This window comes from Paramisgurnus dabryanus, chromosome 15, assembly GCF_030506205.2.
Source record: "Paramisgurnus dabryanus chromosome 15, PD_genome_1.1, whole genome shotgun sequence".
Taxonomy (NCBI): domain Eukaryota; kingdom Metazoa; phylum Chordata; class Actinopteri; order Cypriniformes; family Cobitidae; genus Paramisgurnus; species Paramisgurnus dabryanus.
This window is the reverse complement of record NC_133351.1, coordinates 18,685,834-18,705,049: the sequence shown is the minus strand read 5'-3', so window position 1 is coordinate 18,705,049 and position 19,216 is coordinate 18,685,834. Positions and strand designations below refer to the sequence as shown.

Genomic DNA, 19,216 nt, shown 5'->3' with positions numbered 1-19,216 from the left:
GGCTGAATGGATTCCAAAACAGTAAAACTCAATTGTTTAACTCTAGGGTAGCTGAAAAAAGCCTATTTTCAAAAAAGTGGAGTGTCCCTTTAAATGAATTTTATATATTTATGTTTGTTTATAATAAATTTGTACAATTTGAAATGTTATATTGATTTAGGTATATGTGGAAATGCAAAATGCGGTAAAAATATTGGCGAATGTTTTTTGATAGCTACTAAATGAATTAAAGAAATGACTGAACTTTATGAACCATCCATGTTTTTTAAGTGTAATCTTTAGGAATTCTACATTGATGTCCAATGTATCAAATAATGAAAACTACTGCTCCATAAAAACATGCAGAAGAGCACACTGGAGGACAGAAGACATTTGAAGGGCTAGCTTAAGTGTGGACGGGAAGGCGGAGCTTCCAGGAAAATGGACATAAACCAAAGCAGCGCTGACAGCATTAACACGACCTGCCAGAGTATCCCAGTCTTGAGGTTTGTTTTAAACTAAAATGGCACATAAGACGCAAATACAAGCTGAAGTGCATGCTCAGAAAGACATCCACTGATCAAACATCTTTGCTGTAATGTTAAAAATTGCTATATATTTGACAGTGAAACACTTCCCTTACTTAAATTCTGAAGAACGCTGTTTCTTTTGAAAGCTGAAAGAAATCCATAATCCTTCAGTCGACAGCACTCCATTTTTTTCCCATTCAAATGTCCAAATGCTACATATTTGTGGTTAAATTGAAAGACCACAATTTACAAAATTTGTTAAATTATTAAATGTTAAGTATTTGTCGGCTTAAGTAGAAATGACAGACTGCAAGTGACTGAAGTTTTGATGAGGCAAAAAGTGTATTTGTAAGTGTAAGTGTATTTCTTTTAAATTTGTTTTATCTTTGGGTCAACTGTTGCCTTATGCTTCAAGTTATAGGCTCAGTATTCACTATTAAAATAAAACACCTTTGACTTTGACGAGTCAGAATTAATTTGAGCCATGAGAATCAAAATACAGTTAGGTATTTCATTAATAATGTATTTGCATAATAGGCTTAATGCCCAGCTGCACTACTTCATGAACTTCAGCCAGCTCTTTGTTTCCTGTCTTCCATTATTGGACAAACTTATTAAACCAGGTCTGTCCGATTATTGTTGTTGTGACTATTGAGGTCAGGCACACCTGGATTAATCAGTTTGTTTGTGACTACTGAGGTCAGGCACACCTGGATTAATCAGTTTGTTTGTGACTACTGAGGTCAGGCACACCTGGATTAATCAGTTTGTTTGTGACTACTGAGGTCAGGCACACCTGGATTAATCAGTTTGTCCAGTAATGGAAGACAGGAAACAAGGAGCTGGCTGAAGTTCAGGAAGTAGTGCAGCTGGGCATAAAGAAATCCACACCCGACGGGCTACATACATGCTGTGACGAACTTCGCATCGAGCGCCCTCGAAAAAAGACGTCATCTGCCGCCACTTAAAAATATACCCCAGAAAACTCCACTGAAGATATTATTTTAGAAGGACAAAAAAAATTTGTTTATTAATTTTATAATTCTGAATTATTTGTGGAAAAAAGTAGCCTATATAAATGTGAAAATCTATGTAGGCCTACATAAATATATTTTAATGTAAAAATCTAAAGACATATTTGTTGTAAAGTATGTGATGAGTATTTAGCATCAGTATTCTTTGAATGTTTATTTTATTTTTTTATTTTGTTTGTTTCTCTAGCCAATCATAAAAACATGAGATCACCCCTGACGTCATGTTGAATGTAACGCGGGTCACGTGACCTCATGGCACGATCGACTGAATCATTTAATGTGAAAGAAACACAAATAGCACTTCTTTCTGAAGAAATGTTAAAGGGGACATCATAAAAATCTGATTTTTCCATTTTTACCGTAAACCATTTTCATGTGAAAAAATAAGTCATTGAAATTTGGCTCCCCCTGTGATGTCAGAAGGGCATAATACCACCCCTTAATATGCACTAACCAACCAGGGCACTGCCATTTTTATTTCAGAGATCAGCTCATTTGCATTTTAAAGGACACACCCAAAACACAAATTTTTGCTCACATCTACAAAGTGGCAATTTTAATATGTTATAATAAATTATCTATATGGTATTTTGAGCTAAAACTTCACATACGTACTCTGGGGACACCAAATATTTATTTTATATCTTTAAAAAGTGTTGTGATATGTCCCTTTTAACTCTTTCACCGCCAGCGTTTTTAAAAAAAGTTGCCAGCCAGCGCTAGCGTTTTTCATGATTTTTTACCAAAGTTTAATGCCTTCCAGAAAATGTTCTTCTTTAAATATATAAACATACTATATAGCAAATGAAAGAACAGACCCTCTGCTTTCAAAAAAAAAAAAAAAAAAAAACTTTTCATCCTACCTTCAGTGGTTCTTTTGTAATCAGCTTTTGAATATGGTCTGCGTAATATTTCTCTACGAGCTCCCCCTAGTGTCTGAAAGTAAATGCTTTCAAACACACGAACTGTTGTCCCTACCCCCTCGGAACCAAGTTTATCAGTTTATTTCCAATCCAGTTATGTTTCCCTTCCGTCAAGGGTTTTCGATGCTTCTTCCCCGGCTCTGCCATTTGCAACAATCGCTAGCCGTGTTTAGCTCGCCTGCCTCTGTGTTGTTTGCCGTAAAGTGATCCTGCTTCTCGCGATATCTGAGACTTTGCGAGACTGAAGAACACCGGGTCGGATACAGCGAACTTGCAAGTGGGGTATTCTTCCTACAGACGGTACGGGCGGGCGAGAGAGTCTTCATTCGTCCAGTAATGAGTCATTTAACCATATACCGACTTATGAAGGTGATTTATTAACATAAAAATGCTGTCTTGTGTCCCTTTAAGTAAATTTATGAACATCCAACCATATATCTTTAAACATGCACACGTGCACACTGAAAGCCATAATGGACGTTTTTGAAAGATCTCTGATTAGAATTGATGAGTTTGTTTTCAAAATACAGGTATGGTTTGTTGTTTTGATTTGGCGGGTTTTGTTGTTTTGCTGACATATATTACTGTAACATAGTTAGCGTAAGATCATATGTGTGATCATCAGTGTTGGGGGTTACGCATTACAAGTAACTTGCATTACATAATAATATTACTTTTCTGAAGTAACGAGTAAAGCAGTGGTTCTCAACTCCAGTCCTCGGGCCCCCCCTCCCAGAACATTTTAGATGTCTCCATATATAAAACACCTGATTCAGATCATCAGCTTGTAAGTGTGTTAATTAAGGAAAAGTTTCAAACATTCTGAAAGGAGCCTAATGAGTGGAATCAGCTGTTTCATATCAGGATACATCTAAAACATTCTGGGAGGGGGGCCCAAGGACTGGAGTTGAGAACCACTGGAGTAAAGTAACACATTACTTTAGAAATGTACACATTAATATTTGAGTTACTTTTTCAAAAAAGTAATGCAAGTTACTTTGCAAGTAAAGTAATGCAAGTTACTTTTTTAGTTTAATTAATTCAATATAAAAATCTATAAAAAAAGTCCAGAGCTCGACTTTTTTGTGATGAAATATGCAATTTCTGAATGCAGAACTTTTCAGTCATAAAAACACCTGCAAGGCCTGAAAGAGATCAAGCCTCAGCCAAGAAAAAGTAACGCAAAAGTAACTAAAAAGTAACGTAAGCATTACTTTCCATGAAAAGTATACACAATTAGTTACTTTTTTGGGAGTAACTTAATACTGTAATGTATTACTTTTAAAATTAACTTTCCCCAACACTGGTGATCATACATCAAAGCTAAATAAACGTAAACAAACTGATATCGGCAAGAGCGTGCATATGTCCGGTAACAATGTTATTAGGGTGATTGACATCCTCATTTTAATGAACATTTTATTTGTTGAACCAAAAAATTGTGCTATCTATGTTTACCAAATACACTAACTTTTCACAGTAAAGTTAAAAAAAGATTCAGAAAAAAAATGCCACTGTTTATAAGCATGGACATACATCAGCTTATGATAACTTCATAAAGGGCAATACTAACTTTACGCATAATAGCTTAAGCTTCTGTTCGTTCATAATAGTGGAGAATGTTATTTAATTCCTCTCCGTTAATGGTCTTTTACAAGCGATGCTGTAAACTGAACATTATTAGCTTATCACTCCTAACCTCTTCCCATGCTTCTCTGAGCCAACGTCTGCAGTTCTGGTCAGTTTCAAGTGCATAACTACATTCTATCTTTCCTCTCGCTCTCACTCACTCCCTTCAGCAGTCCCTGATAACATGACATCCTGTTTAACTCCAACTCCGCTCCGTCTGAGCTAACCTGATGTTGTGATAGAAATAGTGTCTTGCTCTTCTGTCTGCCCGACAGCGCTGTGAAACGCTTATTCATTCCCGCTTTCGTCCTCCTACACACTCCCTCGCTTATCATCTCTGCTGTTAAATCTACCTGACAGGTCCCTCACAGGTAAACTTAATCCTCTCTACGGCCTCTCTCGCTCCATCTCGCCGTCTCTAGATTGTCAGATTTGGTCTGACTTACTCTGTCTCTGTAGTGGTTCAGACAACAGCGGGTGGGATCAAACATGCATCCTCCTCTTGTTGTGGCAGTTGGTGTACTTGACAAAAGAGCTGACATTTGATCAAGCCTGTATCTTTTCGGTTGTGCTGTTATCCTATTTACAGCGACAGAAGAGAACTCTTTGATATATTTACATAAATATGACAACTTTAAACATTAAAGATACTGACATACATTGGATGTAGTTAAACATTTATGCATTTGGCAGACGCCTTCTTCCAAAGCGCCTTACAGTAGGGTGTATTCATTGCTCATGTGGATTGAACCCATGACCTTTGCGTCGTTAACGCAATGCTCTTACAAATAACCTATAGGAACATTTCGCAATATTATATGCTAAAAATGTACTTTTTGCATGCCGTATTGCAATGCACTCTTCATCTGTAATGGCCTAAACACATTTCCGTCATAAGCAGGTCACTGATAATGAGCCTCATGCTTCTTATTCAGCACACACACTTTCAAATACAAGAAAACCAAAGGAGGTGCTGACAGTAAATGTGCATACGAAATACTTCAAACACTCTCTTTTATACACACGCAGAGAGGGTACCACTGGGGAAAGGTGACCACACACACGCACACAGACTAAGTGTTTGGGGGGGAGGTGATGATGGCCGTGACAGCCGTGTGTACAGTAATCAGAGGTTGGTCACTTCCTGCACACTTCCCTCTTCAGCCCACCAGACTTCACCTCGCTGCTTCCCCTGAAGATTAGCTTTGCTGTTTCCTGACCGTCGATTAAGAGGGTTCAGCCTGGGGGCCGGAGCTCACTCACAATTTAAATTTCTTCTGTTGTCTTACCCCTGGGTCAGACATGTGCAGCGGGCGTGTTACTGTACTTTGATGATCTTGCGATCTTGGTCATAGCGCTGCGATTTTAAATGGCTGGCTACATACTATTAAGTGAATGAAAACCAAGCCTTTAAAGTAGAATGAGCATTGCTTTAGAAGTTTAGGGGACTGAAAAGTGTTTCTGAAAGTGTCTGTGTGAAATGTGTGCTAATAGTTACTACACTCCTGGTTGCTATGTCTGCATGTCATTGAGGCAACATCCTGCCAAATCTTGAGATGATCAAGTGCTGTGTTCGTATCGATCACAGGTGGTCCCGGTCTCAGCTGACCTTAGAAACATGCTACCCGTATAAATGCATGTTTGGATGGCTTTCCATGCGCTTTCAGTACATCTGGAGAGAGCAGATTTCCTGTATCATTCTTCTCTTGAGCTCAGGGACACCGAACCAGCGTTGTGTCCACAAACACACACACACGCTCCAACCTACAGTTCCTATCCTTTGTCAGACTTGTCAAGGCACTTGAGTATCCGGCTTTCTTTATCGGCAAACCTGAGGGCAGCTATGACAGGCCTGAGGAAACACCAGAGACCAGCTTGAGAGTAAATTTAGCCCTGACCTGACAGCCTGTCTCTTTGACTGCCTGACAGGAGCTAGACACATCATTCTGGGCACCATTGATTACGATTCTGTGCTCATTGTGGCTTCTGTGTCACTTGAAGTGATATTACTCGAATATTTCCTTTCTCAACTGTCTGTCCTTCAACTGGCAGCAACACGAGGACAGGTTTTGCGAATGCACCAGAGCCAAATGCCAAATATTGAAATTGTATAGTAAGTTCATCTAAAGAGAAATTGCTTTAATATATAAGTGAGAAATGAATGGCAATTTTCCATCCTATTCATATTGGTTTCCTTTGATGTTGTCAACAAGTTACTGTGACTTTTATTTAAAGAAACATTTCAGCAGATGCTTAGAGTGTGATTTAAGGACTTCTTTTTTCACTTTTGCAATGAACACAGGAGTTTTGATATGTGGTGTCACATTGCAGAATATGAAATTGAAACCTTTTTTCCTTTTCTGGATTTAGCATGTACTTTAATTTCAGCATATAGGTGGGAGTTCAAGAGCTGCTGTGCAAGAATATTGCCCCACTCTATAATAGGCTAAAATGTCAAAGTTTATATATTTTACTAATTCAATCGTTTTTTTTTTTTTTTTTTTAGAAATTAATGATTTATCTCAGCTCACAGGCGTTTCAATGCAATTAAAAGTAATATATTCATTGTAATTAATTAATTTGCTCAATTTTTTACCCACCACTGCACATTTTCCAGTTAGAGGTTTCATTGCATTTCCCACGTAATCATGACCTTTGAATCTTATTTTCATTTAATTTATCTTTGCTCATCTTGAAAATAACAAAGCACATGTGTCTGTAGCCTTTTGATGTTGCACTTGAGTTTTCTTGTACAGTATATAAATACTTGGCAAACTGTATGCAGAAATAATATTGAAATGAACATTCATAGCTGATTGTTATAGCATTTTTCCTTTTTTAAAGGCATGCAAACAAAACATTTCATACCATCAAATGTGAGATTATTTACTTACCCCCATGTCATCCGAAATTTTGATGCCCTTCTTTGTTCAGTCGAGAAGACATTAAGTTTTTTAAGAAAAAACATTCCAAGATTTTTCTCAATTTAATCGACTTTATTGGACCCCAACAGTTTACAGTTTAAATGCAGTTTAAAATTGTCAGTTCAATCAGAGGCGTCATGCCCATTCAGACTCAAAATCAAAGAACCATCCATTAATCTGTTACTTGTCTTTTAATCTGTTTAATATGCACAATATTTTCAATTCTGTGCTGCATCCTTGTCACTTTTCAGAGATTTTTGCCGTTTTTATAGTGTTTTGATCATGTTACATTACTTTATTCTGGCGGCAGGCGCTGCAGTCATCCGTGTCTGAGCGCGCTCACAAGCTTTGCTATTGCTGCTGCATTTGGCTATCTGAGGTATTAAAACGTGTAAGAAACGCTCACAACATTTCCAAACCCCTGTACGGTAATGTGCAGTTAACCTCCTCTGTGTAGAAAATGTATAGTTTAAAACGTGACAGTCTCTTCGTTATATTAGTAGATTTCTAGATTAATCTTCTTGGTACAACGCCAAAGTTCACCAAAGTTGACCGGGGCACGGAATCACACATTCTCACATATGAGGTAAAATTTAATGCAAAAATCCGTTCCTCTAATAGTTTTATCTAAACTTATTTTTTTAAATCATTGTTGAACATTAAAATCAATCACGTGGCTATACACTGTCAGAAATGAAGGTATAGAACTGTACTGTACCTTTTCTGTCACTGGGGCTGCAAGTTTCTGTTTGATACATTTACAGGAATACAAAACAGAATATACAATTTTGGGTAGATTACCGTACCTTAAGGATCTACATTGTTAGAAAAAAGTAAAAATATGTACCCTAGCTGTCATTGGGGCAGCACCCTTTAAAAAGGTTGTTGTATGGAACATTACGTACAGATATGTAAACATTTAGTACCAATATGTACCTTTGAGATACTAATATATATTTTTCAGGTACTAATAAGCTCTCTTTGGTCCCAGAATGTACTTCTGAGGTACTAAAATGAAATCCTTAGGTGCAAAGCTGTACTTTTTGAAAGGGTACAGCCCCAGTGACAGAAAAGGTACAGTTTTGTACCTTTATTTCTGAGAGTGTAGCTTATGTCATTTTTGTTGTTTATATACGTTATGGATTTAAAATTACATTAATTTCATAGGATAATGCAGTTGTTGTGCAAAATGCATTATTGACACAATTAAACAAGTCATTAAACAAAACGTAAATAAAGAAAACATGCCGTTTCAGATGTAAATATGATGCCAATATGTCATTATTCCGATTGAATATTTTATATAAAAGTTAGTCAACACTTTTATTTTGGAGGTTTTTGCATGAAGGCAGGGGTGTTCAGATTGTTAGAAATGTAAGTGCCATGGAAAAGACTGAAAGCTCTATAATATTTCGTTTGATGTCTGTGTATGCACAAATTTCTGTGAACTGTGCACACTGTGCCCCCTTAAAAAAATTCAATGCAGCTTCAAATGGCTCTAAACAATCCCAAAAAAGGCATAAGGGTTTTATAAAATGATTTTAGTCATTTTTGGCAACAAAAATAAAAAATATCACTTTTAAGCCACAACTTCTCGTCACTCGTGTCGATTGAACCTATGTGCATCAAGTGTTTTGTCAAAATAAGTGCCTGCTGCAGACGCGTCTAAAGTGTTTATGATAAAAGAGATGCTCACGATTGCCTGATACTCGCATAATCTCATGCGTAATCAGAGTTTACTGTTAACGGAGTGTCTTGTGTGTATTTTGTGAACGTGAGCGTCTCTTTTATCATAAACGGTTTTGACGCGTCTGCAGCAGGCACTTATTTTGACGAAACATGTGATGCACATGGTTCACATGACGCACAAACACATATTTTGAAAACACGAGCAACACACATGCAACTACGAACACATATTTTGAATTTGCGCCCCTCAGAAGAGCAGTCACAAGCTGCCACTGATATGAATGAAATATGAATGATGGAAACCTGTTGGCTTACGAGAAATGAAATCACCTTTTTTTAAACTCTTTCACCGACATCTTTTTAACAAAAGAATGTCCCGACAACGAACATCTTAGCATCTCTTCTCGAAAAACCGATCATGATATGCTGTCCTCTTTTAACTTTTAAGGTGCACTTGTAGCAAAACCGGGATACAAAGACATCTTGCCTGGTTCTCAGGGCAGAATAAAAAAAAAAAAGTTTACTGTCAACGTTGATGTAACAGAAAAATTAATTAAATTGGTCAAATAACTAAAATTCTAAACAATATGACATAAACAAAAACAATAGGCCTACTTGCTATAGACTTGCTACACTATACTAAGTAGGCTATTTTTTTTTACCAAACTACTTTAAACATCCGAGGGGACCCACCCCCTTTTTTTTTCCAACACCCGTTTTAGGGTGGATAATCATGTCATCGCTGGTGTCATTTCTTTCATCATGGATAACTTTAATAGAGGCACCAAAACATATCCCCACCTAATCTGGTATGTCTGGCACGTCATACACTGTTAAATGAGCAAATAACAGAAATGTGCCACAAATTAAATTATAATCCAGTCGTTCCTCTGCATTTAGACAATGTTTACACATAAATTGGGCAGTGACATCATAATATATTTGTACCCAACAGAATTTTAGCAATAAAATAACTGTTCTGTTGTTCCACTGAAAACATCTGCCAAGAAAATGGAGCGTAGGTGTGTTGCACCAGGGATTTACCGATACAGCTTATGTCAGGCATCCTGTCAGGCAGTGATTGTGCACGTGTGTCTGTGCACATGCATGTGAGTGTGTGTGTGTAAGCGCGCATCTGAATGTCACCACCTGGCACAAATCACGCGGGCCCCACAGTTTGATAGACCCACAACAGGTGTGTGGAGGCACTGCAAAACACCCTTGACTCCTGACAGGTGTTGAAGTTTGGGTTTCAGCCCAGACTGCCCTGCATTTGCTTGTGACACTCACATTAGTCACCGGCTCGCCCGCTGGACGTCTGATTCTAATAGCCAGCTAGGTATACTAATCCCTCCCTGGGCTATAAATGTTAATAGCTTACTAGGTACGATAATCTCCAGCGGTGACATTTGGTCTACCTTAATCTGAAGATGTATTAGGGGAGGCGGGGGGCAAAGGATGAAGGGATGGTTGGATAAATTGATGGCTGAGGACGGCTGGAATTATGACAGTCATAGTGGGGCACAGGCAAGTAAAATGTATCATTAGGCTTAACCCGCTATATCATACTCATGTGCGTGCTGGGGGGTCCAAATCCAGTTGAATGTGGGGGGTCCGAATCCGAAGCAGTCTAGTAAAAAACATAACTCACATTAAAAGATATACAATGTTTTTCTGATGATGCTGAACACAGTATAGCATTTACAGTTGCTTAATTGTTATTAATGTGAGACCTGATTGTTGTGGGAATATGACAGAAAGTTATGAAGTCAATTTTACGTTTATGGATTCGGCAGATGTTTTTATCCAAAACAATGTATTCATGACAGGTATTTCCAAGCAGCTGTTTCTCTGATCATGTAGTAACTGACTCTTTTATCAATCCACTTAAAACTGACATTTAATTCTCAGTTAAATGAAAAATTAATTTTTTGAAAAGAATTAAACAAAACAAGTTTTTACGGAATGGTTGAACTACACAAGCAAGTGTCAATACATAAAAATGTTGCAATTGTGCAGTCATGAAGTTTGATTTATTCATGGAAAGACACATGACATTTACAGGAAAGACACTAAACAGGAACATGGACAGGAAAAGATCTGTTACACCATATTACAGCGGTAATCAAAATGAAAGTGAATCACGCAGGGGCTAAAGGTGCACCTCCCGTTTAGTGCAAACCTGAGGGGTCTTTTAAAGGGTCAGAAGGTCATTACTTCATGCACTGTAAATTCATATATTAAGGTCAATGGATAAAAAATACAAACAAAATCTAAAAACCTGTCTTAAAAGTTTCTCATGTATTTTTTCTTTCAAGACTGAGCATAACTGTTTTAAATATGTTGCGTAAAAAATTTTCTAATTTAAATCCAAATAGTAATACTGATTAGCCCTAACTAATTGCTACTGTTGGTCAGACTAGGACTATGTTTATGCAACCAGCCACTGAACCTGTCTTAGTTAGCACTGCACTTGATGTTAGTATGTGGAAACTTCAGACAAACCTTGTGAAGGTTGTTTCACAATTGATTGCCCCTTAACACAAAGTCTTTTCCAATACGTGTGTAATTCTCGTCCAAAAGCACTAATCTTCCTTTATTTTGTAAGACGATAGAGCAACCATATGCCCCTGCATATCACTCACTCAATTTCGGGTGTAACCAAGCCCTGACCTCCCCTCCCCAAAATAGTGTTATATTTCCAAGGTCTATTATTAATCTGTAGCTTTTCCCCCAGGATTAGGCCATAACACTCATGCACTCTTCGCTTGTCCACTTGGACTGGTATTATTGCAATAGATGCACTCAGATTAGTGATGTGTTTATGTTGACAGCCGCTGTAGCTGGATTAGGTCATGTTTGTGGGGGGGGGGTATGTGTGTCTATATGTACACCGAAGGGCGAGGGGTGAGGGCTCATGTTGTCTGACCAGCACCTACAGCTTACGTACAGTAACTGACAGTAGGTTGAGCAAGACCCTCGTCCCGTGCAGACATCTATTGTCCTGAGACAGAGCAGCTCAGACACAGGGTGTGTGGGGGATGCAATTTGTTTGAAAGAGAGTACAGACAATAAAAAAATGGGACGGAGCAGCATCATTTATTACATGACAGGTGTCATGTAGTTTGTGAATCTTATAGTTGACACAATATTGATAATATGCAATATAAAAAAGTTTCATGTAGCCTTCATCCAAAGATTTATCCTTTATTCAAACTGTTTTAGTTTATCATTAAACATTATTTTAACTTTTTAACGATTGTGTACAAGGCAATGTTGCAAGACGTGTTTGCGTGTGTTGCGTTTGGGTGAGGGTGTGACTTGGAGCACACGCGGTTTCTGTATGGTCAACCTTTCCTCAGGTTTTTGTTGACTCAGACTTTCAGTTCTCTTTTATATTTCCAAGAATTTGTTAATTTACAATCGCTTTGCCTAGTCTAAACGTCACTCTTAGGAGGTGAGTGCCACATGAGGTGGCAGAACTTCCCTTTACCCCTTATTTACACCCTTACACATTGTTCTGAAAGGCACAAAAGGCAAAAAAATGCTGGCCTTTCAGAGTTATTTTCTCCCACTACCTTTCCAAACTGAAAGATTATTAAGGGCAGTATCTGATGATGTCTTCTCAAACACTTTTGGTGATACAGCGTGAAGGCAAGATTTCATTTTCTGCTCTCATGTTGTCTGAAAGCAATAAACTCCCACAGACTGATGATGCAACAGGAAATGTCGAACAAATTGGTTCTCAGTAATGCTGTGAGAGTTTGATTTGTTCTCAAACGTTTTTGTCTCCTGAACAGTAAAGTTATTCTGTTTGTATTAATTTCACATGCATGTGAGTTAAGTGTAGAAAGATTCACTATTCCAAATTGAATAATATAATAAATAAAACAATAATAAAAATAAGCAGACCTTATTTCAGTGTTTCCAACACACACATGACTAAAAATAATAATCAAATCCTAACACTTTAACAAAAAAACTAAATACAGTGCAAAGAGTTAGAAAAATTGTGTTATAAATGAGACAAAGGGATCATTTGGGAACCGAGGAATGTGGGTGAAATGTAAGAATATAAGGTCACATTGGTTTTATTTCTCAGGTTTCTATCATTGTGAACGTCAGTTGAAGAATCAGGAATTGAATATATGCCGTTTTATCCTCGGAATGTATTAGTGAGGAATCTCGCGAGGGGAGCTGATTCTAGTCAAAGTGAATGAGTAATACAGAAGAACTTCTGCTGCCAATTTACACAACACCACACGCAGAACACAGAATGGTCCTCCTCACGCTCCATTCTTTCGTTTACTTCCCCAGAAAATAGGTCATGGTGTCTCAGGAAAAAATAATAATAAAATAATCGACACAAATAAATTTCTAGGTGAGGGTTTATTCTCTCGACTGTGATCCAATTTCACGCCGCGCTCAGTAGCAGCACAAACACACATTAATTAGAAGAAAAGTGGAAAAGGAGTGAAAGCAGCGTCTAGATATAATGCATTTCAGAAACTTAGGGGAAAAAACGAAATAATAATACTAATTATTATTTTTATTATAGCTTTGTAGTGTTATTGTTGTTGTTGTGGTTTTATTATTATATTTTTATTATTCATAAGGATTCCAGGTAAACGCGCAATCCTCAACCAACGTCTAAATATAAATAAATACACGAATATTATAAACGTATTCAGTGTATCCAATTGGTCATTAATGAGTACATAAACCAGCCTTGTCATTTTATTGGTCAATGGTTAATCCATACAAAAACAAATGTATGAGTGTAGGGAGGGTACATTTCTTAACATTGTACCAATCAGAGTGTTTATAATAAGGGGGCGTGCTAAAATAACGGAATGTCGTATTAAAACAGAAAGATTAAAATATTGAATAATGCCAAGGAAACATGATATTTACAAACATTTGACTTTATATTTAATTCTTATTAAAAAAAAACCGATTTGTTAAAAAACTCAGATTTCTTTAGGATTTTACTGGGAGCTGGCGATATATCACTGTCACCTGCTGCAACGAATTTATAAAATATACAACATAAACATTTTATAAAACGACTGTGAACCGCAAATCTCTGTTTACAATATACAAACAACATTTAATACATCACATAAATAGCACTTGTACAAATAGGCAACATAGCACCGCACAAAACAAGAAGTAACAATGAAATCAGATCTGAATGAGCTAGGGCGCGTGCATAGAGCGCGCACGCACCACGCACAGGTGAGCTACCTGTCAGATTATTGAAGTAGCGCATGCAGTTCCGGCAGCCTTTCATGCGTGTCTTCCTGCACAACCCCCGTTTGTTACCATCATCGGTGGTCTTGTAAAGAGCTGTATTGGCTATTGTTCTGTTTTCTTTTGCAGGACATCCCCACTGCATCACATTTCCAGTGTCCCACACCTGTACTGCAGAGCGAGCGACTGATGAGTCGGTGGACGGGACCTGATGCGGTTCATCTCCCTCACGCCAGTGTTTATCCATCTATCCCGCCGTGTAAAGATAGGTGGCGTGTGTGTCAGAGTCTCGAAGCGCAAAAGTAAAGAGAGAGCGTAGAAATGTCATCTGAAGAGGCGGAACACGTCAGTGCGTCCTCAGGTTTGTTCCGTGTTGTGGCTCACAGAGATCAGTCCTAACCTGTCCATCAGGAATAACGGTCCCTCATTATAAAGCTGAGTCCTCACGGCGCTCCAAACATCTCTTTCTCTCTCTGGCGTTTTCCTCCCCTCTAGTCGGCTATTTGGGGAATTTTCGTATAGATTCGGGTAGGTGAGCCTGTTTCGTGTGTACTTCAGTCCTTGTGGATGATTTTTATACACCGTGTTTGACTTTTTACCCCCCTCCCGAATATGAAATTGCAGTCAACTTGGCTACAGCCGCTTACCGGCTCAGGTGAGAAAGGTGCGCGCGGCTCACGGGCAGACGGTGACATACCGACAGCATCACACAGGGCTGATGATGATGATGTTGATGTAGTCGCTTGTTATATTTAACAGTGCGGGTTAAAAGCTTCTCTTTCAATACGTTGTTTTCCCTTTGAAGAACAACAGAATACTTTGTTTTAACATCTTTTTATCTTCTGATTTAAGAGGGGGGGTCAACTACAGTTTGATACTAAACGTTTTAACGTTGAGTGTGTCACTATTTGTATTATATAATTTATTGCATTTAAATTTAAAATAAGCTAAAAAAAAGAGTCAAGTAATTTTTATGTCATCATCACGGTTGCTGTGAATCACCCACGAATTTTCCAAAATATTTACTTCGACCTAAACTGTGATGATAGGTTAATGTTTTTTATCTTGTTTATTTCAATGTGATTGTGTGGGTTATTATAGGTATAGGATTCGCATGACAGCTTCTCCAGCCAGGTCCTGAAAACGCTGCACATTTTAGCAATATAATATAGTTAAACTGAAACTCCTATAGAATTAAAATATTACAGATTTTATTTTTAACAATTATTCGAAAAGTTTTAAGAGTTTTGTGATCATTTTCTGTTTGATTACAAAACAAACTAAGAAATATTGATTTATACAAATTGTAAAAGGCAAACAGTTCTTAATCTAGCTACGATTGTCTTGATATTTTAAAACTGCACTAAGGTGATTTTAATATCAATAGTCTACTTAAAAAATCGGATATTAAGGTAAATTTAGACAGTAAAAACAATGAAGCAAACAAATACAGCAATCAGGCTCACAAAGAAAGTAGCTTACAAGACCAGATGCCTTTATCAACTTAAACCAGAAAGAAAAAGAAATTTAACTAATTGTTTATAAAGCATTTCCACTAAACGCACGCTGCAGAAAACTTATTTGTTTTTCTCTTCATTCAGTGAAATGTTCTTTAGACGGCACACACGCTTTATGGGAACTTGAAGGTGTCGGTGTGTCCGTCCCCCTTCATTCGCGCACTGACGCGCTGCTGTCCGATCACACACACACACACACTTCAAAAGATCAGAAGACGCGCAGGACGCTCACGGTCCCTCTAAACAAACCCTCCTGGATAACTTCATTCGGACTTCTCAGTTACTCTACCCCCCATAATATCGTCCGCTACTCTGATCGACGCACATCCTCCTATACTTTATTGAGAGTCCAATTGTTGCCGTGTGTGTGTTGGTGCTAGATCTTGGATGAAGGAGCGGAGCCCATGCGGACTGCTGCCATCTGACCCACTCTTATCAATGAAGCAGGAGATCATGGCGGAGGGTCCCCGGTGTAAGAGGAGAAAACAGGCCAACCCGAGGAGAAAGAACGGTAAGAAAGTGCATTATGTCGAAAAACTGAACTCCGGCTTGTTCTCGCGTCTTTAAACGCACTTAGATTGAGTTAAGATTGTGCGTTGTCAATTGAAACCAAAACGTAAGAGTTGAAACTCGAGTGTAAAGTATACTGTTGTGTGATTATGGTTTAAGTATAATAACTTAAGCTTTTTATTCTCTTGTGAATGTTTATGAGTAAATATTGTAAGAGAGCGGTTGTTGAATAGCGGTACTGCCATGGAGCGTCTATTATCTCACAGCACAAAACCGTTATGTGTGTGTGAGTGTGTGCGCGTCTTCTGCTGGACACAATAAGCATCTAAAACACCTTTGTATACTTAAGAAAGTTGTTTTATGTATTGCATTTGAATTGTTATACTTAGTAGTAGGCTACTGTAAGTGTTTAGTTTGGATGTAGTTCTGTGGACTTCTGAGTTTAGTGAAGTTGCTGTGCGGTTACAGGTTATGTTATGGGACACTACTCTCGGTTTGTTTCCTAATTTATAAATCAGCACAAGTGTTATGACTTATTAAGATTATTATGAAGGCAGAAGTGATGTGAATTAAAGTGAAAAATGTGTTGTGAGCTAGTGGCCGTCCATAGGAAAAAGAATGGGAAACGAAAAGTCATGTAATGGCCTTAGGAGCATTATAAACACAAAGAAAAACAAACTCATCTTCAAAACATCTTCGTCAAGCTCTTCCTCACACTATCTCCATCCCTTTGTCTTAATTTATATATTTTTAAATGCATACGTTAATTTTAAATGTATAATATTTGGACAGTGTTTAACTACAAATTATCCTGATCGATTGTTTTATTAACTAGTAGGCTATAAATGTAAATACGTCACTGGTTATTTCTGAGAGTTGTGTATACATATATTAATAGTCTCCGTTATGTTTGACCTCAATTCGTTATTAAATGCGAGCTATTGATTATAAAAATCAATGTAGTCTGTTGGTGGAGTAGCCTATATGACACTGACTAAGGTCGATGCGTTAAAAACTCGTTTTGAAATGGGGGCAAAAATTAAGCGATCAGTGAATAGTTCTCCTTATTTTTTTCACGTATGACTTAAAAAGGTACACAAGACTTTGAGTTTATGTGTCCACCGTGAATTTTTTTCAGTTGTTGTGTGAGAACATTTGCTCGAAATGAGGCCCGTGTACACCAAAACAAAATAATTTTTCAAATTAACTTTTTGACATCAGGGCATTATCTCTTTAAAACACAGAAAATGCCTTTCCAGAAAATGTTTCCAGATATGTTGTAACAAAAAATATTTTGCAAGACGTGTTTTAATGAAAAAGTCTTGACACGTGATTACACGGTTTCTTAATGTATGGAAATAATATAAATTTTACACGCCAATAAATGATCTCAACCTCTGCATTTTAGTTTAATACTGTTAATCAAAAATCGTTTGGAAACTGTTTTAACGCTGCATGCAATATGTTTGCCTCCAATTATTCTGCAGTATTTATTTTAAATTATCCCTTACAATTTATTATTAAATCCGACTGCGTTTGTTTACATTCTCGCCTTTTAACGCAAATTTATCCAATTACAAACATACTGGATGTTAGAATGACAAACTCGTTAAATAACACATTTTACAATTTATTTGTAAAGTTTGTAGCTCGGACCACTTCGCTGGTCCTCTGCTCCTCAGACCGCGGCCCCACCCCGCTGTTTCGAGGGCCCAATGGGAGGTCACATTAGGCCCTATGTGAAACTCGATCCGCTCTCTGGCTGCAGTTGTGTTGTGGTTGTCATTTACCCTCCCACACCCCCAACCTCCCCCTTTTTTCACAGCACGTCACATCCAGCTGTGAGGGCCAGCTTGACAAAACTGTCAGAGGCGCAAGGCTATAAAGTTGCAGTGTTCTATAGGTAGTCGTGGTTCTGTCGTTGCGTGTTGCCTTCTGTCATGACACATCCCCAATTATAAGGTTTTCATGAAGCAGCATTGTTTTTAAATTTCCCTCAGTGTTTTTTGTGATTTCCATGCTAATGGAGCCAAGTCCGTGGTGTTTCATTGTTGCACAGCTTTTGATATTCAAAATTTTCAGAAAAAAAATTATATATTTATGATTCATTCTTTTTTTGGCTGGTTTAGAAACTGATGCTAGGTCTCTTCATACAAATGATCAGAACCCATTGTGAGAATGACGATTGAGTCATTGCAGTTACCAGATTAAATCACTTGTTTTTCTGAAAGGAACATTGTGCGATATTTGTTCAGATGGCATAAAGAGGCTAGCAGGTTCACCGAGACAAAGCACTAAGACAATGGAGTGTCATTGGGGTTTCTGATTGGCATGCTCTTTTAATCGGCGGTACCAGGGTGTCTAGTGTACTGTCTTTGGCACGTATCATGCACAACCGGGTCATTGTTAATGCAGCTGCGATACCTTTCACCCTCCTATAACCACTTCCCTCTAAATCAGCCTTAAAAAAAATGTTCATGTATAAATTCTCGTCATTACTTATTCACACATTTACAAATAGAAGTCTCTTTCTCTAAAACACACACACACACCAATCTCAAGTAGCTCTCCAGCGGTACCATCATCTTTGCTGACCTGAATGCCTTTTATATATTTGTTATGCCATGTTCAGCAACCCCGTTTGCCCCCCCTCTCTTTCTCTCCCTCACCTCCCTTCTCCCTCCTTTACTACACACCCCCTCAGTAAACACCCCCGAGGGCAGAACAAAGAAAAGGAGCTCCTCTCCTCCTTCTTAATCACAATTCAGCCCTTTCACTGCCGCCAGGCCACTCTCTCGCTTTCAGCATCCCAAAGCCATAGATGAAAAGAGAAAGAAAAGAGAAAGGAGAGAGGGTGAGCGAATCAGGAGAGAAGAGGTGGAAATTATGATAGGCCAGGGGAGAGAGCTGGAGGTATAGAGGTACAGTGACATAACTTTGGTGGCTCTTTGGCGATTGTTAAACTCCCCTGGTTACGCTGCCCACGCTGTTGACTGCCCCAACTGAGGGATGGGGGTCTTCACTAATAGCTAGATAATGTTACTGGATGCCGGTCTGAAACTATTAAGAGGCGAGTAACAGGAGAGAGAGAGAGAATAGGGAGGGACTATGCAAGACCAAAAGAGAGACAGTGATAAGCTTAGTAAGAATTTAGTGTGAGAAAACAAGTTAGAGTAGGTGTATACAGGAGGGAGCTGGAGCTGGTGGGCTGAATGGGAGTGCAACAGA

At 38.2% G+C, this 19,216-nt stretch overlaps 1 protein-coding gene across 4 annotated transcripts in view; it reads left to right on the top strand.

Moving 5' to 3' along the window:
* The first annotated feature begins 358 nt into the window (after positions 1 to 358).
* zeb2a (zinc finger E-box binding homeobox 2a) overlaps positions 359 to 19,216 on the top strand; it is a 62,876-nt gene continuing 44,018 nt past the window's right edge. For 2 of the 4 annotated variants that reach the window (XM_073811998.1, XM_065251605.1), the window contains exons 1-2: positions 14,329 to 14,489; positions 15,563 to 15,989. In XM_073811998.1, coding sequence (XP_073668099.1) covers positions 15,866 to 15,989 — 124 coding nt within the window. In that variant the 5' untranslated portion in view covers positions 14,329 to 14,489; positions 15,563 to 15,865. The other 2 variants (XM_065251606.2, XM_065251604.1) reach the window with 2 other exon arrangements.